Raw genomic sequence first — 27,776 nt, forward strand, 5'->3', positions numbered from 1 at the left:
ATATGGATAATGAGAGGCATGCCACTGTTTAATTCCCATCACTTTTTATACAGTATTGCTCCAAGTAGCTGCCCACATATAAAGAGAGTCATTTGACTTTCAAGTCCAAAAGAGTCACTGTCCATCTTTGAGGAAAAGGTGGGAGGACGAATGGAATCATGGTATAGGCCAGGCTGGCCCATGAGCTGCCACTTGGATCAAGCTGCTATAAATCATATAGAATAGACTCATAGATGAGATGGAAATTTCACCACTGAGCATATTTAACATATTTCTCCTGCCTAATGATGTTGGAAAACAGCTCTAGACTACCAAAACTCTGCTTATTCTAAAGAGCACTTAACCACACATGAGAGGTTGCATATGCAGGATGTTCAAGCTTAAGGGGATTTCTTTCTCATCCTTTGGGATATTTTTCCTGTTTTCCCAGATCTCATGGTTCAACATTTGCTGGAAAGCTTACTTTTGTTCTAAAATTCTTGGTGTACAACCCAGAGAGCAGACACTTCTTAGCTAAATTGGGCTCTTAAACCCAATACCTTGACAAGTTTGAGCTGGAGGAAGTTACTGACTTGATTTGGATGGTCTGTAGTTATGCTTCATGGAATTAAAAAAAAAAAAAAAAGACATTAAACCGCAAATTGATACTTCTGAAATATTATGTATTTATTTTTTATTTGAAAATTCATTCCATTTTTTCATGCAAACTGTCCAGGTAATGAAGTGTTACTTACTAGGAGGCATAGAAGTGAAGTCCTTCAAACTACAAAAACAGAAACTAAAGCCTACAAACATGTAAAAACTTTTAAAATCTTTTTTCATTATACTCCATCTTTCCAAATTTGGTTATATACACAGACCTCCACAAGGACTAACTTCATGCCTATGTCTGCCATCTCTTTGTTACCCACACAAAAAAGACGAGATTATCTAGCATCCTCTGCAGTCCCAACACTTAACTAAAAGAGTCATATAACTGTAACATTTTAAGAACCAAATAAAAGCAATGAAGAACAAAACATGTTTTCCTGAAAATGTATGAGTAAATTACTCTTGTTATCTTATGCAATATTATGCTATAATGGATTCAATAGTAATTGCAAGCCAAATTATAAACTAGTACAACATAAACTTAAATATCACAATGTAGTACTAAATAAATCGGCAGTAACAAGAAATCCCTGTGACTAGTTTTTTGGTTAAAAATCAATCCCCATTATAAAAGAATTTGGATAATATGCTAAATGTGGATAATGTGCTATATTGACTATCCTCAATAAAAACACAAACAGCAGATCTAAAAAACAGCAACAGTAGTAATTGGTTGGATGGTTTCAAACAAATTAAGACCATACCAGAAAATCCTCCTGAAAAGAAAGTAGGACTCCTAGATCCAGAATCTGGCAGGGAAACTCAATCCACAAGAGAATGTCAAATTGCTTTCTCCTGCTAAATACAGTATGACAGAATTGGTGATAAATAAGTAAGCTGTGTTTTGCAAATTATCAAATGCAAAGCAAAGTACTGCAGGCATGTCCCGCAGTGCTTTACACTGCACTTCACTGACTATGTTGATTACCATTTTATGAGCAGAGACAAGTCCTTTGCTTGTCCACAATTTTTTTTCTAGAATAATTCTGCTTCTCACTTCAAGTTGTGCATAACAGTATCTTTCAATAGCCCTGTACTATTTAGTTTTGCAGCAGGACTTTCTAGAGATTGCTACTTCTCCCGAGGTTAAAATACAAATGATACCTGCATTAGGAGAAATGACAAATTTCCCCAGGAATCCTGGATGGACTGAATGGGGCAAGCTGTATTATACCCAAATATCAAGTTAAGTAATGAAGACCTTACATAGCTCATCCTATTATCTTCCCACCTTGCTATCCAGAATCATGCAGTTTCCCAGAAACAACCTCTATCCTGAAATATAACTTTCCGAATGGAAAATCATCTAGGCACAAGATAAAACTTAGATTTTTGCCCATTTGTCCAGCTTCTCCAGAAAGCCTTTGGTGAACAAATATTCGTTATCCATCTCTCTCACTCTCAACATTACATTTTTCTTGTATGTGTAAAAAATGAACAAGTTGAAGTATTCTCTTCCTTTTTTTCCCCCCATCAAAAAAAATAAAAATAAGGAATAGCTACCATGGGAGAATCAGACTGCCGCCTGACTAACCAAGGGCACTCCCAAGCACACAAAACATTCTCATGCCGGCAACACAGAAAGAAATAATATGCATTCCTCAGGAGGAGATGCGAATGTTGCTGTTTAACTTCTTCAAAGGCAAGGATACTAGAAGCTGGCATGAAGCTGCCCTGCTACCATACGCTCCTGGGCATAATTAGTCAACCAGAAACTTTCCCTTGAGAAGGACAGGCAATAAGAGAATGTGATCGCTGCATAAAATAGGAATGAACAGGTCATGTCAGTGAAGTAAGGAAATAACTTCCAGGCAGTTTTGTTCTGCAAGAACCAACACATAGTGATGCACCTGTTTTCTATCACAACTATAAAATCGTAACTATGGAAGTTCCTTCGGGTTGGAATACAGGAACAGTTTTAGGTAATTAAATAATCCCCCTAAGTTGTATTTTCACAATGCTTTTGCATATTTTGAAGTTGTGAGTCACAGAATCATAGAATCAACCCGGTTGGAAAAGACCTCCGAGATCATCAAGTCCAACCCTTGATCCAGCACTGCCATCAGTTCCTTCCTAGTGTCACGAATCATACAGGGTTAGAATATGGAAAACGAAACACATTTCTGATAAAGGTTATTAGAGCTTGGACACCCCATGAGCTGGACTACTTGCCACACCTCCAGTTGCCCCAAATTTTTGAGCATATTCAATCACAGACCCCTATAATAGACAAACACTAATACAATGCCATTCAGTATTGTTTCCCTATGTTCAAAAGTGAACAGTTGCAGCCAACAGAAACTTTCAAGGATTATTTTTTTTTTTAAGTAAGAGCAAGTGGCTCTGGTATTGCCTGCAAGGTCCAGCAGGCCTAATAGTTTTGTCAGTGGCACTTGTGTGCTAGCAATCACTGAATTCAATACCATCTCTTACTGCATCTGCCCTTTCAAGGTGTATCAGACAGAAAGACGAGAACATTAGGGCTACGATTTGGGACTAGAATGAGAATTTTTAATCTAAGGAACAAGACACATGTAGTCATGACTAATGTTGGGGAAATCTGATACCTTTAACATTCCTTATGTTCCTGTTGAACTTCTTTGTAGGTTCACTTGGGCTCTTCAATCCTACCCTACAGAAAGTTTTCCACCTCTGGTCCTGCAGAATAAAGTACATTGTTACTGACTTGCTAACTCGCATTTCCCTCTGGGATTGCTGATAATTCTCCCAGCTTTGTACACAGGATGGCTGACAACTGGTTTATCATGTATGCTGTCCTCTTTTACTGGAAACTCTTATCGCTATCTGCAAGGGCACTTGGATCTTCAAGATGGGAGTTAACTCTTGTAGCTGGGAGTTTCTTTGGCACAGTGCACCTCAAAAGGAAGTGGCATGGCAGAGAAAAATAGCACTACTCGATTGACAAAGCTGTGCCCAAAGTTGCTGCCACCAACTGCCAACATACTGCTGCCTCAGTCACCAACTGTGCAAGCTGACCCTCAGTCAACTGAGTATGAAGGCAAATAGGTCAAAACTCCTTTCCATACCTACCCATCATCTACTAGGATACTATGACAAACTTAAAGAATAGAAGAGTCCAGATTTTCGGAAATACTATTCATGTACCAGGTTTAAAGGCTCAAAAAGAAGTGGTTATTTCCCTTACCTCTTTTATTCTTTTATTTTTGACAAAGTTATTTTTCTCCCTAGTAGCTGTAATAAAAACTGAAATTAACACAGCTCCATTTTATATCATTCCTCATTCATGTTTTATCAAAATCATCCTATCAAACACAGAACAATAAATTTCTGCCTCTTTCCATGAATGATACCGCTCTAAAATTTACATTTGTTAAATATGCCAGCAGAAAAAGCATAAATTTTGTGGGGATATTACAGTGATCTTTATTTTTCATGATTCAATAATAATATTTTGCAACAACTGATCTGTAATAAAAACATATACAAATTATATATATATACACACATGCACACAAACATGCACCTGAACGTACTATATGGAATCCAAAGAACATTCTGCTTCAGTTTATAACAATCAGTTAGTGTAGCTACTGACAATATTTAACAGCCTTTTAAAACTTTCTAAAAATTGACAAATATTTCTTATTCTGCTTATACTTTCAAAATAGATTCCATGACATTCCATGTCACATTTCATTCTATTAGAATGATGCTGTTTGAATTCAGCAATTTCTTAAGATACAAATGGTTACTTTATTTATATTCATGCAATTTAATTTCTGTGTAATATTTTATTATGATCAGCATTTATACACTACCGAGCACCTACAACTGGACAACCCTTTAGTGCTCAGAACAAGGAGATTCACAAATCTATTCCATTCCAGTATCATGTTGTATTTACCTCCTTAAAACAACACCAGAAACTCACAAGTTGTGTTAGTGGAGAAATTTTCTTAAAACAATTTGAATATGCCAGTCTTCAACTCACCAGGTTCTTTACCAATTCCACCCTTACAATTTAGTGATGTAGGATCCTGCATAAAGAGTAGCTGATGAGAAATTCACGTACCGTAGCAAAATCTAACACTTTTCCCTCTATCCTAGATGAAGGTAGGAAAAATATACGAGAGCTGCACCAAGTGCCAAAGGAATAAAGAACAAGAGAGGTCTGCAGATCACACATTTTTCTCAAAAATAATTTATAGATGGCAGAAAGAAGCATGGAGATTTTCTAACTTAAAAGTGCCTTATCTTTGCCTCTCTCAATCCTTCTCCCTTCCTGTTTTCACTTGCTGCCCAATCTAGTCACTTTTTCATCCACTTCTTTCCTCCTCCCATCTTTTTTTTTTTACTTATGATCTACCCCAGTACTTCCAAAATCACATCCACAAGCCTGCTAGAAGTGTTCAATAAGCAACAGTGCTTTCTCATTCCTGAGAAGTGTCAAAACTTATTTCTAGGGTTTTAACAGGCTTAGAAACATCCAGAATCCAGATGAGTCTTTGTTCCCTTCCTCCCTATCTTCAACCTCTCTTGAGCTCACACATGGGCCCTGAATCAGAAGCCTCCTTCCTGGTATCATAAGGATGATCTACAATAGAAACAAGGAAGTACCTATACTTCAAAGATCACATTGTTTCTTGACATCACCAGTGTTACACTTAGAGAAGCATTTCTATTATTCCTAAGTCTCCTAGGTGGTGGAGATTTTTAACCGTGGCCCTCAGTTTCTAGCAATCATATGACACTGCACAAAACCGCTGAATGAAGATCTATACTTTTATTGAGAACTAACTTCTAGTTTCAATACAGCACAGAAAAATAGAATCTCAAAAGATTAAGAAGGCAAATAATAAAGGCCTAGTACTTATTTCCATGGGTTTGAATCCCATATTTGTTTTCTGAAGACAAAGCAGGAATGTGATTCTGATCTGCAATTCTGGAATTGACAGTAACACTGTAAAGAGAAACAATCATCAAGATTACTGGGGCCTTGCAGTAAGAATTATGTCTGAAGACTTAGGTGATGGGGAAAATTATTCTGTAGCAAACTGCATTCTTGTTCAACTCAAGGCAGAGAGAAACAGGTAAATTTAATTCCATTCCTGCAATGTGAAATTGCCCACTCAGAGTTTATAGTAGGATGGAAGCTTTGTTTCCAACTGATGACTTTAGGAACCTGAAAAGAATTCCTAGTTACACATGAACCAGGAAGAACATAGCCTGAGCTTTGACATCCCACCTGGTGATTTTCTGTATTTTACACTGGCTAACTTCCAAGCTAAAAAAATTTAGAATTATAGAATATCCTGAGCTGGATCTACAAAGATTCCCAAGTCCAACTCCTGGTCCTGCCTAGGACAGCCCCAAGAATCACACCATGTGCCCGAGAGTGTTGTCCAAATGCTTCTTGAACTCTGGAAGGCTTGGTGCTGTGACCACTTCCCTGGGGAGCCTCTTCCAGTGTCCAACCACCCTCTCGGTGAATAACATTTTCCTAATGCCTAACCTAAACCTACCCTGACACAGCTTCATACAGTTCCCTCGGGTCCTGTCACTGGTCACCAGAAAAAAAGAGATCAGTGCCTGCCCCTCTGCTTCCGCTTGTGAGGAATCTATAAACCACTATGAGGTCTCCCCTCAATCTCCTCTTATTTAGGCTGAGCAAATCAAGTGACCTCAGCTGCTCCTCATACAGCTTCCCCTCTGGACCCCTCACCATCTTCGATGCCCTCCTTTGGATGCTCTCTAACAGCTTTGGATCCTTCTTATATTGTGGTGCCCCAAACTGCACACAATATTCAAGGTGAGGCCACACCAGTACAGAGCAGAACAGGAAAATCATATCCCTCACCTGGCTGGTGATGCTTTTTCTGATGCAACCTAGGGCACAGTTGGCCCTTTTTCTAGAACTCATCAGGGAAAAAGTATTGCTTTCTCAGTCATTTTCTGGACTTTTCTGCACTTTGCAACATTTATCCTTCACATTTCTTGCTCTAGATTCGCACACTCTTTAATGAGATTATTGTTTAACAGTTCTCCTGGAAACAACCCAAATATCAGACTTTCCACATTTCCTATGTTACAATAAGTCTTCTATCAGTTCAGAGTATATTAAATTGTCAGTATACACCCACAAGCCCTTGAAACCAATGGTAGATAGCTACAGCTTTGATCCTGGCAACACATTTTCAAATGCTTAGTCATCATCAAGAGTTGACCACTCTCTACAAGATTGCTTGCTTTACTAAAGTGAATGCATGGCTTATGTATTTGCAGAACTATGGTCTAAGTGAAGAGGAACTGCATTCTGAATATTTTGTTATCTCAGTGTTGCAGCTCTTGCAGTTACTACAAGTTGCCTGGTATTTGTTTTTCTTCTTCCAAATCACAAGAGCTTTAAGAGCTTGAAGAATTGAACCATAACAGCTCAAAAACCCAGATGTAAATAAGAAGAATCTATTTAAAAATTCTATGTTTTTTTTAGCAACCTTCTGATTTTAAAAATTACATGAGTGTGCTGCAAGGACTGATCTAATTTCTCAGTTTGCACTGGATTCTGATAGCAGCTGGGGAACTTCCATGAAGTGTAGCATTTAATATTTTCCCCAACTCCCATTAATCCTTTAAATAAACAAAACATTGCAAAACCTTAAATAGAATTTTCTAGCACAATAGGAACTTGTGTTTCTTTTTCCAATTAAAAAAAAGAAAATAGATACAGTGCTGGAACAGGAGCAAAGCAAGTACGGTTTACAGCAGTATTTGTTTAAACTTTATGTCTTCCAATTAAAAAGAAAAAAAAGAAAAAAGAAAACATACATATTACACTGTTTTACACTTCTTTAATCAATTCATACAGACAAAATATTGAACTTGACTTCGCTGTTTCTCCCTAAATCCAATACTGTCCCCACATTGTTGCACTCCTACAGCTCTTTGGACATGTAGAAACAGCTGCTCTTGAGACCACATGAAATTCAAACAAGCTCTTTTAGATTCCAAGAGGTGGAACCCTCCATAGAAGAAATAAAAACACTGAGATGTCATTGTAAATTACCACACTTGTTAAATTAATTATTAAATAACAAAATATGAAGCATCACACAGAGTTAATCAAGACTTTTTTTGTTCAGTGTTCTATGACCAGCCAAGTCAAGTCAGCAAAAGAGTGTGAACACACTCAAGACAAACTTTTCCAAGGCCTCCTACTAGTCTTGAAACTGGGAAGAGAACTCAGATTAAATTTAATCAGAGCTATTCAAAATTTAGCAATATGTGGGATTTCAGTTGTTTAATAAGGTTGCAATTGCTGATGCTCCAACAAAAATTTAAATATTGACAAGGGACTACTCAAAACAGATTTTTGAAGACAGTTGATGAGATATTAGGAATGAATGACAATTTCAGAGCCTAGTTTTCCCCCAGTCTACATTCACAAAGCACAGAAGAATGGCACCCTTTCAAGTTCTTGCAGTTCAAAGGAAGAAATACAAATGCACATCATAGTTTAGGTGGGAAAACAAGAACAGACAAAGAACACTGATTTCTTCTATAGGCATTTCTTTTCTGTATCAGTTTTAGCTTTAAGATAAGGTCCCTTGAAACGCAAATACAGGATACAACCAAAAGCCATAAGCATTCCCATCACTGTAGATCCTGTCAGTGCTCCAGAAATTGATTTAAACTCCGGACTGTTTTTTTCCATTTCCTTTCTCCCCACAATCTCCCAAGCACACAGCCCTGCTGAATCCCCTGTATTTGAGATAGATTTAGAATCTCCTTTGTGAATTCCCCTACGGTAGGAAGAAAATAAAAAAAACATTCTATGAATCTTTAACTGAGTATTGCTATGGCAACAAACATAATTCAGAACTTTTAAAGCCATTTCTAATGGGAAGTATTTATACAGACAAGTTAGTACATGGTTTTAAAACAGTCAGAAATGTGTAATCAATCAGGAGGGATTACTCATTAAATTCATCTTGTCTTTCTTCAAATATAACATTAAAAGGTTTAAAGTGCTACTGTTTGACCTGGTACTTAGAGAGGACAATGATGATTATAGGAAATGCTTGCTTGACCAGGTGATTTAACAAGCACAGCTTTGGGCACCGAAGTATAGAAATTTCTATGATGATCAAGCAATGAATTCAAATAAAAGAGCTGTAAAATAGCACTTCCTCCTCTGGTTTGATCTTCTATAGTGTTTACAATTATACTTCAGTGCAATATTCAGTGGCACAGAAACTCCTTGTCAACGTCCTTAACTGACAGATTAAGATTAAAAACAACAATAGTTTTCTAGAAAAAAGCCATGGGCTGTAAGTCAAGAGATAAGTTCTATCTATAACTCTGGGTCAAGACCTATACAATTTGGTCATACCACAGTTGTTTCCACTTCCCATCTACATAATGAGATAATGCTAGCTTTCCCCTAATCCTCTGTCCAACTTTCCTTTTTATTAGGTCATGAACTCTTCCAGGCAAGAACGGTTTTTATGACATGGTTGTAGAGGGACAGTGCACAGATTTTTGGCTGGGATTTCTGACTGTTATCATCAGCAGGTCTCAAAATGTGCTATAATTTGTTAAAATTGCAGTTAAAAGACAGGTAGTAAACTTCAGCATTTACTGTGGCCCTAATGAGCCAAAATAGTCTGTGACTGCAGTAATCTAAATCTATTTAGAAGTGGAACTGAGAGGAAAAAGTGACAACACATATAGTCACAATTGCTTTTGACTGGTAAGTTTCCTGTGTTACAGAGAACACAGTGACCACCTGTCCACAAACTGCTTATAATCGGGGAGCTGAGAAGCAACCTGTGCTATTACTTTTTTTTTTTGTTCACCCCCTCCTTCCTGTTCTATTTTCAGAAGAGCTGAGTCTAAAAATAAGGTGATCGGCACATTGCATGGCACTACTTATATGGGATTTTGTTAGAGAGCCCTTGCCTCAACAAAAAGGTTCAGAGAAACTCCTTATTACAGTGTCCATAAGCTGACTTGAGATCACCACAGTTTTATACTATATATTGTATGTATTACTATATATACTACTGTTTCTGATTCAACTATATACTTAAAAGACCTAAAAGTTGATGTATTCTATTACACTTTCAAGAGTAGTTCTAACCTTCCAAAGGATGTTTCAAATTCTTCAATAAAGCCAGATATCAACATCTACCTGTGATGAAATAAACTTCATAGCAAGGCAATTCCAATACTACACCAGCAGGATAAAGGGAATGCAGTCCTTTAAAGAATGCAAATCACAGAGACTCCAAGTTCAATTAGTGGTATATAGAGGATAGGACTTTTATCAATGCATCCAGTTGCTTTGCTGTAGCACCCTCTACTAACCTAGCCTAGAATTCACACCGTGAAATAGCCCAAAGAACAGTATCTGCCACAGCAAAACACTGTATAATCAACATGTATTTTCTTAAAGAAACAAGCTAATTATATTTCCATCACTAATCTAACCAAGATGAACACTAAAGCATGCCCAATGCTGCAACCACAGCAAGTCTGTAAATCATTCTGCTCCAAATTTGCAGCACTGGGAACTTGCTCAGGTACATTTATCTAACAACACTGCTTGTTATGGCAGTCATTGATAAAGTTTTCCCTTTTACAATTAATACAGCAAGCATTGGCTAAAAGAGCACATTTTAAATGACACAAAGCATAGCTGTAAAGAAGTCGCAGTAGGAAAAATTTTCCATACTTGAGAAAACTCCTTTTAAGATAAAATAATTCTCTTATGTTATAACAGATGCTGAGAAATGGATTTTTTAAAGAAGGCTGTTTACATAGGACACACGCAAATACGTTTATTTTTTTACTTCCTCTGCAGCTGCAACTAAGAAACTATTCCCAGATCTTTGCTGAGATAGTTGGTGATTATCACGTGCAAATAGAAGAAACAAACATCAACACATTGTATGCCACATTAAGTTCTATTCCTGATAAAACCTCTAGGGTACAGAAACACAGTCAAATGAATGGGGAAAAGACAAAAACGAACTGAAAAAAAGTGGGGAAATTTTACACTATTGAAAAGACATTACAGATGAAGCCCAGTAAGGACAGTTTCAATTACATGTTACTGCCACTGTTCATGGTTCTCTTGTCAATTCTACACAATCAACATTCATTGCTGTACAGTTCTGACTTTCAAGATCTCATCACTGTTATTTCAGAAAACTTCATATAAATGGGTGCACATTCTATAATTTCATGTAATTCTGATTCTAACTTTCTATTTTGACCTCATTGTATGAAGAGAAATAATATTCTCTATTTTTTTTATTTAAAAATAAGACCAACTGCCAGATTAGGAACACAACTGCAAAGATGCCTTGATGAAGTATAGAATGAAGCATGAAGTTTAGAATTACTGCAGAAGAAAAAGTCTATCCTGGGAATAAAAGAAGTGTAACTTAATAAAAAACCACAAATGAAGCATTTCCAAAAAATAGTCTGGGTTGGTTTTCCTCCTCTTTTTCCATATGGGATGTCTTCAGTCCCAGAGCAATCACGTATTGAGTGGGCTGCAATTCGTACTTCCATAAATATGTGAACATGATCTTGTTTCTCTTTCTGTTTCAAAGATTCTCTCATACTCATGTTTATTTTTTAAAGCACCTGCCTGCACTTAAACGAAGTTCATTAAGAAGATAGGTACCTGATAGGAACATTTACTTTGGAGTTATTTTTACTTTGCATCTTCCATCTAGCCTTTCACCTCCCATTTTTATCCTGGTAAGCTGATGAGGAAAGGTCAGTGAGCATGGGAGCAAATTTGGTATTCTCAGCTGAGCACCACATCAAAGACAAAATTGACAGCTGTAAGAAGATAAAGGGTAACTCATTTTCACTTGGTTAACTTCTGTGGACAAGCCTTGGTACAGAGTACAGAAGAAACACTAATTCTTCTCACTACATGTCGGCCAGGCATTCAAGAATCCGTGTGAGAAGTAAACAGATGAGAGTCAGTGAGACTGGTTTGTCTACCTGGGGACATTCAGAAAAATTAATCCATGTTAACTACACATGTGGAATTCAAGTATATTAACTAGAGGCTGTGTGAACACACTTACTCAGAATCATGAGATCTCTGCTTGTTTTGACGCAATTCAACGGGCCAAAGAAAGTATCCCACAGAATAGATTTAATCAAGTTAAACTAACTTCTTTCAAATTGACGTTTAATAATACAGCTCAGTTTTCCAGTGTCTCCATGTATGTAATCCTTGACTTCACATGTGAAATTTTTATAGAAGCCTCGGCTCAAGGATTACCTATCCATTATTGCTCCCTGCTCTAGGACATGGAATTAGAAATCCTGGAATGGGAGCAAAATTCACATCCCACTAGTGACCAGCCACCACCTGGATGTGGTACCATTCACCACCACTCTCGAGACCTGGTCATCTAGTTTTTAACCCAGCGAAGAGCGCATCTGTCCAAGCCATGGGATGGCAGCTTCTCCAGGAGAATGTTGTGGGAGACAGTATCAAACTCCAGGTAGTTAAAATCCATAGCGTTTCACTCATCCACTAGGTGGGCCACCTGCTCATACAAGTGGCATCCAGCCACTGTGCTTAACTAGAATATACCAGCAAGACTTGTAGCTCCAGAAGGGAAAAAAAAAGCACCAAAAATTCTCCATGAGAGCTGCAACAGTCTTTAACTGTCCTGTGGACACATGCAACATGCTTGTAGAAAGTGACTGGCGTGCACTGGGTACATGCACATTCAGGTTTTAGTGGCCAAGTGCACAAGTATCAGGCACCCTGGACTAGTCAGTGCCATCATTGCTGAAACCCACAGACTACACTCTGCTCGTTCCTACACTTGCTAAATCTAGGTTTTGTTTATTCACAGAAGCTGTGATCACACCTCCTAACTGTAGCTTTTATCTGCCATAGCTTTGCATATTTTCACTCATGCAATTACTTCTATGGGTTTCAGATTCTCTTAAGGCTCTGCCCAGCAATTTCCATACGCAGTCAGAAGACACAAATTATGTTCTCACATGTTGGTTTGGATGTGAAAGACTGGAAAGCATGTACAGAGTTCAGTTTTATCTATTTATATATGTATGTAAGCTTGTGAGCATATGCACATAATTAAAGGTGTAGTGTCACAGTGGCATCTTCAGTTGTATCTTTTTTTCTCTCAGAGAGAATTCAAGCTTCACAATATGGCGTCTAGATGACAAATGAACCCTGTATTTTTCTCAAATATAATTATGGCTTCAAGACTCATATACAATGCCCAGTCCAGTATTGGAGCAGAGGGCAAGAAAGTGGATTTAAATTTGCCTTCCAACAACTTTGATTTTTTCTTCCTCTATGGTAATACAGAGGACAAGGAATATCTTTCAAATGTACTTTATTTCCAACTACCAGATTGACAGTTGCTTATGTAATTCTTAATTATCCTCTTTCATTATCTTAAAGAACTTCTATTTTAGTGATTTTTCCTGTTTTTCAATTAAATTTAGTAGTTTAAAAAAACTTCATCCATGAAACACTGCACTTTTAAACCTGAAGAGGGGGAATTTTCAAATGCATAGACATAAATCGGGAATTAAATTCCTACTGAAAGTCACTGGAAATAAGTCTACTGTCTAGGGCCTGTATCTTCAGTGAAGATGTTTAAGCAAGAACTTAGGACAACATTAGTCTGAGCACTACTCTAGTTCAGATAGCATTAGTCTAGGCACTAAGGGTCATATCTGGATCACTGACTGCACTTGGTGACTTAATTGTCATTACTGCTACAGCATCTCCCCTGAAGAAAGCAGTTAGGGTTCAGGCAGTCACTATCCAGTGCTTAAGCAATTAGTGAGAGAAGCAAGCATATCTCCTGAGTTTAAACACAGATATTCCATGTATGGAAGGCAGGTTGACTACTATGTCTACTCATATGACTAAATAATAAAACTCACCAAGATGTAACAAAGCTGTCATGGATCAGAAGATCAAATACCCCTTTGCTTTTGATGCCTATGGCATAGTGAAATGGCATACTAAAATAATTCCTAACCATTTCCGTCTGTACAAGGGAGAGTTAAGTTTTATCACTGCAGATACTCTGATGCTCTCCTGCAGCAGGGAATAAACCCAAAATCTTCACATTAATGAAAAAGAATTGCAATATGTGAGTGTCTGATCATTGGCAGACAATCATATTTGCTAGGTATAAAATATAGGATATTCTGTTTTGTGAGACAATTCCTTGTATTATAAAACCATCTGTGTAAATAATTTCCCATGAAAGAAGTTGTGGCAAACAGCTTCTGCAGCACATGCACACTGCAGCTACATACATATGCACAGGACGAAGCAAAGATAAGGTTGCCAGCTTCAAAGAAGAGAGGGCAGAAATGGAAGCTTACTCACAAGTCATACATACTGGAGGTGTGAGGTAGGAGGGAAGAATAACAGCTCATCCTGAAAAACAAGGATCACTGCACATTCCCAAAATTAATTTGACAATGAATAGAAAAATAATAATAAACACATATATACAAAAATATCTAAAAAGAAAAGATCCAGAAAGTTGTCTTTGATCTGAATAAAAAGGTTACATTATGTACTGCTAAGACAGGCAGATCAAAATTTTGCACATAAAGAGATCAGGATAAATAGTTTCAGTGACTGAAAGAACAGTGTACTGCACCATCAATATAATGAATATCTAATAACAGCTATAACTGTGCCAACTCCCAGACAGGGAAACCAATCTTGGCAAAATCTCCAGTATAAGCTAAGTGCATTTCTTTTAAAACTTTTAGTACTGGGAAACATTCTAGAAAGTTGGATTACAATATCACTTTCTTTAAAACAATTGTATATTATAGATTTGACAGGCTCTGCCAGTAACAAATACACTCTCCCACTCACCAACTGTGGGTAAGAAACTGCAAGGCAAATGGACACAAGATTTATTGCCTTCTGCAAATCTTAAATTTTATTTACATACATATCTATATACATCATAAGGGTGCAAAGATACTCAAAGCCCTGCTGTAAGACTGTCACTCCCTGAAGCTTGAAAGGCGGTCTGAGACAACAAAAAAGAGGTGTGAGGGATGATTTTTGCTTTTTGAAGCAGCCTGGCTTTGCCTTTGCAGAATCAGATACAGGCCTACAATTTTCACAGAGCTTCAGCTCCCCTTTTTATCTCCTGAATTAGAGTATTCAACTGAATGGCCAACAGTACTTGATGAAGTTTTCACTTCCTAAGGGAACTCAGCTTGGCTGGCTGAAGAATAAAACTTCAGAACCCACATCATACATAAAAGAAATGAAAGGACCTACCCCATGGTACTCTGTCAAAGATGCTACAGAAGTATCTCCCACTGTATCAATATTTCATGTCTCCTGGCCCCAGAGAGAAGGGAGGTTGCATAGCATCCCCAAAAGAGGAAAAACCCCATTTTTTCTTTTTTTTGTTTAAACAAATGGAATACTACTTTAAGAATCCATATATATCAGGAAGCTTCCCAGAGTTACTGCCTTAGTTTCCCATCTTTTGCCACTGTTATGAATCGTACAGTACCAGTACCACTTAAATCCTCCCTTTAGGTGTCATATATTGCTCCAAGACTAGCAATTATTTCTGTTCTGTTTGCTTCATAGAATAAAGCTTCATAGAATGCTATGTATACACAGTTAATGCTTTTCCCTTCACCTTAGCTGATCAAATTCTGAAAATCTTAAAACTGTTTTACTGACAAACATCACTTCAGTGGCACATATTATCAGCCAAGTTCCTTATTTTTACTTTTAAGCTTCTGTGGAAGCAGTTTCTTGTCAATGAAAACTGGCTTTGTCTAGTAACTGAAATACTAAAACATCCTGCTTGGTTTCCTCTAAAGTACAACCAAGTTTTAGTGCTTATAAAAGAGGCAGCAGAGCTGAAAAAAAAATAAGTGCACTAAGAGATCAGGCCAACTTCCTCACAGACACTTTAAAAATTATAGATAATTCTCACTTCCCAACAAACGAAAAAATCCACCTTCTTCTAGAGCTGCCAGCACTTCCCCTTCCCTCACTGCTGAAGTTACCTTCTTCAACCTGTGGTACTGAAAGTCTGAGTCTCTAATCTTACAGGCTCGTTATGCACTCTGCCAGCAAACACTATTGAGTGCAATTCTCCCAAATACATTTTGAAAAGGCACCTAACACACTGCAATGCAAAGAGATGTTACAGGAATTCAGTATCTCCTGTCTCCCTTCTCTGTTTCATTTCCCACAAGGAGGCTCTTGCCCCGCCACCCTGTTTATCAACATCGGCAGAGAAAGGAAGCCATGGTTTCAGCTGCCTGCAACTTAATAAAAGTCATTAGGCAAAAGGATGTCTTTCCATTGCTGCAAACAGAACAATCCATCACAGAAACAGAACACTCAAGAAAGCACTGCTTGAAAGGAGATAAAATTAAGAAAGATAAGAGAACGAGGCTCATAAAATACAACTGAGGAAGAGGGAAACATTTTTAAGATGTGTTTTGAAAGTTTACAGGGATTTTGCTGTTAAAAATGTTCCTAAAGTCTAATACAGTCTTGACTTAACAGTTAATTAGCAAAAAAAGCTGTTTTTCTGACTGGCTTAATGTAAGCTGCACCATGAGCAAGAGGTGGGACTAGATGAGTTCCTAAGGTTCTTCCAGTCCAAGTTATTTGACTAATCCATGATGAACATTAAGGGAGTAATATATTTGCTACTAGACATCTAGGGACCTGGGAGTACAAGACACTCAACATTTCTACAGTGATTTTAAAATGGCTTTGCAGAAGGAAGGAAAGACCAGAGAGTTTTGGGGAAGCTCTTCCAGGAGTCTCACCAGATTGACAGTAAGATACATACAGCTTAGTAGATAAAGTTGTATCTATCTAGACATGATGCTTAGGAACAATAAATAAGCTTGCAGACAACTCACTACTCTAAAAATACTTTTTGCCTTCTACTGTTCTGTTCTTCTACACTTAAAACTGTATAAGAGTACATTATATACAGCACTGGTCATGTATTTCTGAAAAACAATAATCAAAGTATGAGAACTTAGCTCAACCCAGTGGTTGGTCAGAGGCACTAGAGCCAGGACTTGGGATTTTGAAATTCCACCTACGGTAAAGACATTGGACTGAATTTTTGAGACAAGAAAGGGGACAGAGGTACATATGCCCCTCAAACTATGCAACTCAGCTGCTGGGAAAGACAGTAGAAATGTGGATCATGGTTAGTATTTTCAAATACAATACAAAACTGTGGTATATAGTTTCTTTCTCCCTTTTTTAAGAGTAGTATTTCTGTGTTTATATTCAGGAAGCCATAAAGGAACAGAAGAATCAGCATTACTCCTGACAATGATGAGGTTGACTTACTTATCTGTTACAAATTTATTAATATAGGGCCAATTAATAAGATAAGACCTTTTTTTAGATATCTCAGAAATCCATTTCTTGCTTTTTGCCCCTCTCTGAAGGTGGATAGATAATGAAACTCAGTCAAGTCAGATTAACTTTCATATTGCCAGTGTGACAGTATTTGGGTTTCAGACAATAACAATTTTGTCATCCTCTAAAATAAGTTTATCACCAGCACAATTTTTTTACAATTCTATGGGGTTTTGTACTTCTTGTTTTAAGGGAAACAGTTTTTTTTACAGCACTTACATAGAGACTCATTTTAAAGCTTACATATTCTCTTAGCTGACTTTAAGGATAGATTAAGTTGGCAGCTGTCCACTGGGTGAGCTAGGGGCAGTAAAAAACCTCCACAACTTATAGTGTTCATTATTCACGAAACACAGTTATCACCCACCAGAAAATGGGCAAACTGGCAAGAATGATGACACTAATTCCTTAACAGTCTGCTGGAGATGAAAGCAGCATTTCTGCCTACTCCAGGAAGTACAGCTAAAACATTTTGTGTTTTCTCTTATTACAAGAAACACTGTAAAGAGCTGCAAATAATTCCAGTTAAGACTGCCCAGGAAAAAAAGATGGTGTGAAGCCTACTGATTCTTATGAATGGGAAAAGTACAAATGCTGGCAAAGTTCACTTTTTGCTATCCTGCATTTCAGATACTGGCATGGCTGACAGAAATCACTGGTATGCAGGCGCCGCGAACTTCAGTTGTTGTAGATGTACTGGGTCCATTTTTTCCAACTGTGCACCAAAGTTTTACAGTCTCTGACTACAAACAAAATCTTCAAAAATATCTCTAGAGTAATAGACATCATCCCAGACTTCTCGAAAAGAAAGTCAAGCAAATACTTTACATGGAAAAATGAATTTTGAAGGTGGGACTTAAAAGCATTTACATTCCAACTTTGTAATGCATGAACACAGGGAGTAAGTGGAATCAACTTTTTCTCTCCTAACTATGTCTCCTCCAGGACAATTCAAAATGTTATAGTGCATTTAATACTGCAAAACAGCTCAGCTCTCAAGTGCAGCCCTGTAGATCAAGATGATCACAAACTTCAGCCCTTCTGAAACAGTTACCTTGCTACTTTACCACTTCCATTACTTCTCTTCCCATTCACCCTATCATCACTAGTACCAAAGAAAAAATCATTTCAATCTAGTTGTGAACAAGGGTTATATACCTCTTACAGAAGAAAAAATTTTTGATGTAGGAATCACCATGATGGGTACTTAGCTCTTTCCCAGTGTTACTAATGTATACTGCACACTGTTACAGTTTATTTAAATAGCTCAGTATAATTAGCAGAAAGAGAAACTCTCCTAAGATGCCAGACCCATGAAGAGGCTTGGGTCTGGAGTGATCAGTCAGGGCCAGCCACTACTCGAATTCTGTATTTGAACAGCTTTTAAAATAGTAATAAAGAGGAGAAAGCGTGATAAATACAGTAACATTTTTTGCAAAAGACAGCAATAAAGACTTCCTTACCTAATTATAGAGAGCACACGTGGTGACTCAGGTTGGAAAGTAATACACAACCTTTAACACAAGGTCCTGTTTCCGCTCGTTTATGTCTCTGCCAAAACCCTAAATCTGAGGGGTTTTCTATGCTAGCTGTTTCCCTGCAGACTAATTTTGTTCACACTGCTACATCATGCTTTGCAATTTTAAATCTGGCATAAGGAGATCGTTTGTATAATTTCACCACTACTGGTTGAGATTTATACATTTCCTGTCATGAATCACTGAGCAACAAGTGTTTGTATGACCACCTGGCATCACATAACATGCAGTCTAACCAATGAGGTCAATCAACATGCCAGTCTTTCAGGTGTCTCAAGATGTTTTAAGAAAAGACATGGATTAGGGTCACAGCCACCCAAATACCCCAAATGAAACATTTCAGCCTGTAAAATAGAAAATTACGTTTCAGACCAAGAAGTACCATAGAAATTGATTCTGTGTCAAAACATTCTTTAGAACAGTATGTTCCATTAAAATTCCAAGCTGTCAAGTCAATATTGTAATGTAAATCTGCTTACTATCTCCTACAGAAAATGCCTGCACAACAGGTTTAACTAGCAACCACATAGACAACCTTAATTCTGACATTTCTTAAAGTGCTTTGTTTTTAATTTTATTGTCTCGCATGTTTTCTGTGTGAAACATCTTTGAGCAACTTGACAGTTGAACAGTTAAGATGCAGTAACTCTATTGCTACTGGATTCCTTAATAAGTATAGTTGTTGATTCATTAATTTTCTTTTAGTGGCATCAAAGTATTCCAAAAAGAAGATGAGAACTTCTCCATGCTAAACTCAACATAAACACTCCAGGGCAAAGGAGATTTCCAGTTTTACTCTCTGTTTTGTATAAATTTCAGTATATATATTAAGAAAAAAACAAACACAAAGCAGAGAAAAATATCCAAGAAATTTCAACACTGATTACCCTCTTTCACTTAAATGATTTTTCCTCTCCCTTAGATTGACACTGCTTTGTTTTTTCAACAGCAATTTTTACCAGGAGAGTACAATTCTGCCTCAGACTGTCAGCCAGAGACCTGGGATCTCAGAGGTCCATAACATGAACCCACATTATCTCTGAAGCTGTATCCCTTGTGTGGAAATGTGGAGAGAATCCAAGTTGCTATACAAATCTGAGAAGCACACATTTTCTCCTGCAACTTGGGGGTGGGTAATTGTCACATAACATGAAATGTGAGGGAATAGAGATTCTGGAGCTGCATTTAGCCCCATGGCTCAAACAGAGCCCTTTCTTGCAAAGTAAATAACAGTTGCTATACGTGTATTTCTCCACCATTTCTGTCTACATTTCTGAAGAAATAAACTGAGAAAACTCTGAGAAAGTACATGTTGGAACTACTGTAAAGTGTAAAGAGATTTAGCAAAAAAACCTTACTATCTAGAGCAGAGGGTCTCATGTTCTGAAAGGGTAGGAATTTCTAGAGAACATAGCAGCCAAACACACATCCAGTCAGAAACCTTTTAGACATCCTCCAACCTACTAGGAAACAGCTTTTTCTCCCAGGTGAGAATATGACCACATCACATTGATCCCTGCATCAGTCACTTCCAGGCAAAATTATTGTAATTAACTGCAATTAGGTCAGTGAATTGAAGCAATTTCCTCAAAATCTCTATTCCAGCTTGGCAGAACACAGCAGCCTTCCTGCCTGCAAAAGACTTGCCTACTATCACTTCACAGCCCAGATGCAAGGGAGTGTCTCACAGAGTCCCCCAAACCCATCTCTGCTGCTGCCATCAGGTCCCAGCAGGACTGTCAGTTGGGCAAACACAGTTCCACTAGTGACTGTTTCACCATCCTTGAGGTTGTCAGGGTCTACCCAAAAAAAAAAAAAAAAAAAAAAAAAGAAGAATTTCCCCCAGCCACTGGAAATTTAAAAAAATCCACTGCAGATAAGAACAGTTGGGAATAAAACATATGTTCATGGTAATTAGCTCTGTACTTGACATCCAAAGGAGATTGCACTGATTTTGCCTGTATTCCACATCTTTAGGAGCCACAACATTTAGAACACTTTCCAAGATGCCCAAAAAAAAAGGACTGTACATGTACAATCACACACCCAAGAACCAAAAAAATCCCAACAAAAACCCTTCCCCCAAACAAGGAAGGATCAAGGCACAAAATTCCAGAAAGATTCTCAAGGACTTATTACACAGATGTGTCACCCTCAAGAATGTTTACATATGACAGTGACTGGCAGTACAAAAAGCCCAAAGATTAGATAAAAATGTTGAGTGACATAAAGTTGGCAGTGGTTCAGCTGAGAGCCTCTGGGTGAGAATCAAGGGACAAACAAATAATGAGGATGTCATTGCAGAAGTCTACTACAGACCTCCCAGTCAGGACAATGACACTGTTGAATTATTCTTTGAGGAACTGAATTAAGGGACACTTCTAAGCCAACTGCCCCTGTCCTTATGGAGGACTTTAACTTGCTAGAAATTAACTGAGAGCATCACACAGCTGGTATAACCCAGGTCAGAAGATTCCTAAAAAACCTGGATGAAAATTTTATGGAACAAGTCCTAAGGGAGTCAAATCAGGAAGACAGCCCTCCTTGATCTGCTGTCAACAGAGTGGATCTCACGAGCAAAGTGGAAATCGGTGGCCTCTTGGCCACATCAACCATGAGGTGATCGAGTTTAAAATCTCTGTTGACAGAAGGAAAAGTGCCAGCAAAACCTCAACTCTGGACATGAGGAGAGCAGACTTCAGGTTGCTAAGGAAACTAGTAAGGTCCCCTGGGAAAATGTTTTTGCAGGTGCTGGGGTCCCTTGGTGCTGGTCACTTTTCAAACATCACCTCCTAAGAGCACAGGAGCAGGCAATTCCCAAATGTTGGAAGTCAAGCAGGCGAGGCAGAAGGTCAGCTTGGCTGAGCAGGGATCTTCTCTTGGAAATAAGGCAAAAAAGGATGGTCAGTGGAAGCAAGGTCAAGTGACATGAGAAGAATTCAGAGATGCTGCTTGCCACTGCAGGGAGAAAACGTGTGCAGCCAAAGCTTAGCTGGAGTTGAAGTTGGCCAGAAATGGGGGGGACAATAAAAAGAGATTTTTCAAATATATGAATGGCAATAGGCAATATAGAAATATCACTGGCCCCTTACAGCATGAGGATGGTCACCTCACAAACAGGGACAGAGACAAGTCAGAGGTGTTTAACACTTTCTTGCCTCTGCCTTCAGTGTGGATGATGGACCAAGGGAGTCTCAGTACCCTTAGCTGGAGGATCATGAGTGCGAGAATGATTAACTCCCACTCAATCGTGAAATTCTGTGGGATCTGCTGCTCCAGCTGGATCCCTACAAATCTATGGGGCCTGATAGGATTCATCCTAGAATCCTCAAAGAGCTGCTGATGTCATTGCAAAACATCTCTTGATGATTTTTAAGCAGTCTTGGGAATCCAGAGAGCTTCCAGTTGACTGGAAGCTGGTGAATGTTGTCCTGATTTTCAAGAAGGGCAAGAAGGAGGACCCCAGAAACTACAGGCTGGTCAGTCTCACTTCAGTGCCTGGGAAAGTTATGGAGAAGATTATTCTGGGAGGTACTGAAAAACACATGAAAGACAATGCAGTCATTGGTCACAGCCTCTGGCTTCATGAGAGGAAAGTCCTGCTTATCAAACATGATTTCCTTTTATGACATTGGAACCCATCTAGTTGATCAAGGGAAGCCAGTTTATGTAATTTTTTTTTGATTTCAGTAAATCTTTTGATACTGTCTCTCCCAGGATCCTTCTGGACAAAGTGTCCAGCACACAGTTGGATAAACACATCGTGTGGTGAGTGAGCAGTTGGCTCAGTGAGCAGTTGGCTCATGGGTCGAGCACAGAGGGTGATAGTGAATGGGGTGACATCAGACCAGTGACCTGTCACTAGTGGGGTTCCACAGGGCTCCATCTTGGGCCTTGTGCTCTTCAACATCTTCATAAATGACTTGGATGCAGGATTGGAAGGGATACTAAGCAAGTTTGCAGATGACACAAAACTCAGAGGAGCTGTTGACTCCCTCGAAGGCAGAGAGGCCCTGCAGAGAGACCTCAACAAATGAGAGGGCTGGGCAATCACCAACCATATGAAGTTCAACAAGGGGAAGTGCTGGATTCCATACCTGGGATGGGGCAACCCTGGACATTTAGACAGACTGGAGAATGAGACACTGGAAAGCAGTGCCATGGAGAGGGACCTGGGGGTCCTGTTTGATGGTAGGTTGAATATGAGTCAGCAGTGCCCTGGCAGCCAGGAGGGCCAACCCTGTCCTGGGGAGCATCAGGCAAAGCATCGCCAGCTGGTTGAGGGAGGGGATTGTCCTGCTCTGCTCTGCACTGGTTTGGCCTCACCTTGAATATTTTGTGCAGTTTTGGGCACCACAATATAAGAAGGATCTAAAGCTGTTAGAGAGTGTCCAAAGGAGGGCAATGAAGATGGTGAAGGGTCTTGAGGGGAAGCCATATGAGGAGTGGCTGAGGGCACTTGATCTGTTCAGTCTGAAGAAGAGAAGATTGAGGGGAGACCTCATTGCAGTCTAAACTTCCTCATGAGAGGAAGATGGGGGGTAGACGCTGATCTCTTCTCTGTGGGGACCAGTGACAGGACCCAAGGGACTGGCCTGAAGTTGTGTCAGGGGAGGTTTAGTTTGGATACTAGAAAGAGGTTCTTCACCCAGAGGGTGGCTGGGCACTGGAACAGGCTCCCCAGGGAAGTGGTCACAGCACCAAACCTGAGAGAGTTCAAGTGTTTGGATGATACTCTCGGGCACATGGTGTGACTCTTGGGGATGGTCCTGTGCAGGGTTAAGGGTTGGATTCAAAGATCCTTGTGGGTCCCTTCCAACTCAGCATATTCTGTGATTCTGTGAAAATTTACAAAAGGGAGCTATTCAACGGAGCAAGGCCTTGTCTGCCAGATTTTCTGGCTTGCTTACTATGGATGGTCAAGAGTTCACAAACAGTTGGACTGATTACAAAGATCAAGAACAAGGAAACAAAGAAAAATGTAAATTTCTCTAAAAGGAAAGTAATTAAGTTTTTTTTATTTTTCTAATGAAATCAGAAACAGCTTCCAAAGCAAATTCCAAGAAAATAATAGTATCCATAGAAGTAGATTGTTTCTGTGTCTGAAAAATAACAAACCAGTCTTATCAAATGTAGCACTCATTTTCCAAATATTAAGCTTCCAAGATTTTTTTTCTGTTATTGGCACAGGTTGCCTTCTGGGAAAATATCAGAACATCTTTTAGCTAATAAACTAGTAAGAAACAACCACTATAGTGATGGAAATTTTGAGAAATGGTAAGTCATATATTCTATATAGAAAAATTACTGTAAAATACAAGAAATCATGGAAAGGGAAGGTGGTATTTATATACAAAGTGTCTAAACAAATTTGGCTTACCCACTAACACTCATTCCCTCATAGATTCCACTCACATGCTCAAGTCTGCATTCTCACAAGTACCAAGATATTGTGCCCAAGTAGTCTGCACAAAGAGGACAAAAGGCTGTAGCTCTCAAGTCCATACCATGCCTCTGGAGTTCCCCTTCACTTACAAGCCAGCTTTCAGACAGCCTTTTTTACACCACTTAGGCATCATCAACTGTTAAAAGGTTATTCTCAGTCTCCAAGTCTTGCTAAATTCAATTTCCAAAAATCTTGGGCCACTTGCTACTCACTCTGGTTTTTTTTCCTCACTTGGAATATATGTTGTTTTCCTTATGACTTAACAAAAAGAGGAATGGCATACAAAACCTTTTTCCACCTTCCTTTATCTAGGTTGGGGGTCTTTTGCTGACAAGCCATCTGTGCCGTGGCTTTATCAAAGCACAGGTATTTTGGTCTTCCAAACCACATCTCTCAATTTTACCACTGGGAATGGTGGTTTTTTGTTATTGATACAGGCCATACTTTTAACTGCTTTGCTTTGTCCTGCTGTTTCTTCTGGTGCTTAACATACACAAGCATTACCACTCACACCACATCCATAAAATCTTGGTATTTCTTTTACAAATCTACATTTCTACACTGTCAGTGGTCAAGCATGTTTAAGGATGCTGTTAGCTATCACTTTCTTGACATGCACTGATATCAGTCTTGACAAAGGCATCTCAGGTTTTAGCAATCCTGAAATCATGACAAAGGCAATCTGGTCGTGATTTTAAAATAATATAATTTTAAGTGTAAGATGGCAGTAACCACTTCACTCTGCCCTCCAGTTTCCATTGGGCATAAATACATGTGCTGACTGTTGCTTCTCCCCTGTAGCAGTCCTGGTATTTTGAGTAAATTAGTATGGATAGTTTATCCAAGATGACAAAACTTCACTTATCTAAGCAGGATCATAAAATTTACTCAGCCTACAATTTGACAGCACCAGGTATCAACTTTATGAAATTTATATTATCAGTAGTTGAAAAATTCACAATTAACTAAATGTATCCTTTCTTTTGTATTTTATAAGAATCCTTTAGAAGTTCCCACTCAGGAACACAAGGAATATTTACACACTCAATATTCAGACCAGCTGCCACCCCAGCAGACCGCCTTCCTTTAAGCTATGGTGCTTATTAACTTGGGTCTAATATCCACTTGCAAGGCAATCTACAGCCATGAATTATCCTCCACTTCTAATATCAACTTGAAATAGAATCCATGAGATGAAGGCAGTACATTAGTCATGAACTTTTACCAATACACTAGGGAGTAGAACTTTGAACTTGTGGCTAATTACTGATTGAGATTCTGGTTCTGCATGTAAAAATCACTATTACTTCAGCATGGACAGCGACAGCTCCAATTAATAGACAGAAAACAATTCTTGGCAAGAGAAAGCAAAACATGGTCAAACATGCTAATGTAGCAGTCTGTTCTTGAATTCATAAGTCCGGACTAAGTAATTATTTGGTAAGCTTGTATCAAGTGAAAAGAAGAAGGGGAAAAAAGGAAAAAATACAGTATTTACAGCCACTGAGGATCTAAACTTCTTTTAAAATTAGGCTATTAGGATGAAGCAACTAACCTACCTCCCTCCATTCCTCATTCTGTAAGTTAGTGAACCATCTCTCATAACAAGTGATACATGGAATGGTTCTAGCAGACAACGTATGAAGACAAAATACATATGAATATTAATTTTGGCTTTGTCCAGGAGTTATTCCCTTTATGAAACAAACTTATTCCTTCATTGGCCCTCTGAAGTTTCAAACACAAAACATAAACCAGTTCAATGCTTTTCATTCACGTGCAGATGAAAGTAAATACAAATTTTTATAACATGAACAGTGCAATTATTTAGATCATAAGGAGATCAGTTTTGGAAAAAAAAATCTCCATTAGAGGGTATCACTCACTGCCATTCCTAGAAAAAAAAAGACTTCCAAATAATAGCAAAAGTCATGGGAGTACTTGGAAGATGGACAGGAAGATGGACTTGCATAATAAACCATCCCATGAAAAACTCAAGAAGGAATTTGTGTAGTTTTTAATCCACTACATTTTAAAGTTTTTAACAGTGCTAGGAAATAGTTAATGGCATTGGTGGATCTAAAGAGAATTTCACACAAATGTGCCTTAGTGCAGTTTTACCTACTAATAAATCTCTTGAGAGTGAAGGATTACTAGTACTGATCTTCTGAAACTGATGCTGACTGTGATCCGTGCTTCAGTGGTGAATTTTAGGGATAGTTGAAAGCTGATCACACACTCCCCAGATGTCAGCTGGGGGTGGCTCTAGTCAGATGCCTACCCCAAAACCAGAACATTTAAGTCTGAGATGCTTTGGGATTTAGCCAGTCTTGTAGCTTTCCTTCTTTCTTCTCCTCCCCCCATTTATCTCATGCCCCTATAAAGATTACTCAGGCAACCATATAGATGAAATGACCAATTATCATAAAATCTCCCTGAAAACTCATGTGAAATTATGAAGGATCTTCTATTATAACCAGAAAAGGACCTGTGTTGCAACTGAATGTTGCCTATGCAGGAAAGTAACAGTAGACTTTGTAGTTATCAAGGGAGCAGAATGTCCAAGTTCAGTTATTGATTTTTACTTTGTTCAGAAAAATATCAGGTTATTTGCTCAGTTAGAAAAGAAAGGGTTTAACCTTACAGGGAAAAAGAATTTGCTTATTTCCAGAGAAAGGACACGTTAGTTTAAATCTCAATAAAGACATTTTAAGAACTCTTATTGAAACATCACCTGTGCTCTTCCTTCAGTTGTAATTCATCAGGTGGGACAATAGCAAGTCTTGGGACAGCCAAAAAGCAAAGGAATTTTAGAAGTGCAGGGGGGAAGACTAATTCCAAGTAGCATATAAAGTTTAATCTTGCTATAGAAGTTAATTTGAAACTTTTAGCTGGCTCCCGTTCTCTGAACATCTGTTGGATATAGTTACCTTTTGTTTTGTTGAGAAATGTGAAGTCTTTTCTTATTCCAACTGACCTACTTTATTCAAAGAGCTACTAATAAAATGTGCTACTATATTCTTAAGCTTCTTTGAAAAACTGTATCATTTGTGCCATTCAATATTTGCTACTACTAACCTCAGTCTAAGTATAGCTATCCATCCATTCTTTTGAGTTTCCTTAGTTTTTCATTTGATTCGTGCTCTTTAAATATTTTCTCAAGGTCAGTTGGGCAGTTGTGCACTGGATTTTCTGAATGATCTGTGCTTTTATTCCATACTGATCAATAGGCTTCCTACAGGAATACCCTGGGAAAAAATCAGGAAACACAACTGATAATACAAGATAAAACTATCAGTGGGTCAAACTATGAAATGCACTCACTTTTTTTGACTCAAAATCTTAAAAATAAAGATTAAAATCTCAGCATTAGATATAGCTTAACCATTATTTATGGACTCCTAGTTTCTGTAGTAAGGAATAGCTGTTGGAATTCTACAGTCTGAATCATGACACTAGATAATCAGATTGATTCCTCTGGCATTAGCAAACATCTCATTATGAAAAAAAAAGGAAAAATGAAAAGACTAAAAAATGCAGAGCAAAATTTTTACACCCCATGCTCCTGAAAAACAAAACAACACAAAAATATCAGGCATGTCCCCTATTATATCTCAACAGGATATCCATCTGGAAAGTCTTTCCTTCCAGATGCTTTCCTCTACTATTCATTGTCCTGCTA

The 27,776-nt window shown here is 38.3% G+C and overlaps 1 protein-coding gene across 3 annotated transcripts in view; it reads right to left on the reverse strand.

Annotated features, from left to right (window-relative positions):
* The window catches only part of LARGE1 (LARGE xylosyl- and glucuronyltransferase 1), a 279,282-nt gene that overhangs the window by 233,743 nt on the left and 17,763 nt on the right, over positions 1–27,776 (reverse strand). The window contains exon 3 of one of the 3 annotated variants that reach the window (XM_018080645.1): positions 3,219–3,309. The exons of the other annotated variants lie outside the window; for them this stretch is intronic. Coding sequence (XP_017936134.1) covers positions 3,219–3,227 — 9 coding nt within the window. The 5' untranslated portion in view covers positions 3,228–3,309. The remainder of the gene's footprint in view (positions 1–3,218; positions 3,310–27,776) is intronic. 3 annotated transcript variants of the gene reach the window in all.

This window comes from Manacus vitellinus, unplaced genomic scaffold (assembly GCF_001715985.3).
Source record: "Manacus vitellinus isolate BGI_N305 unplaced genomic scaffold, ASM171598v3 scaffold_5_pilon, whole genome shotgun sequence".
Taxonomy (NCBI): domain Eukaryota; kingdom Metazoa; phylum Chordata; class Aves; order Passeriformes; family Pipridae; genus Manacus; species Manacus vitellinus.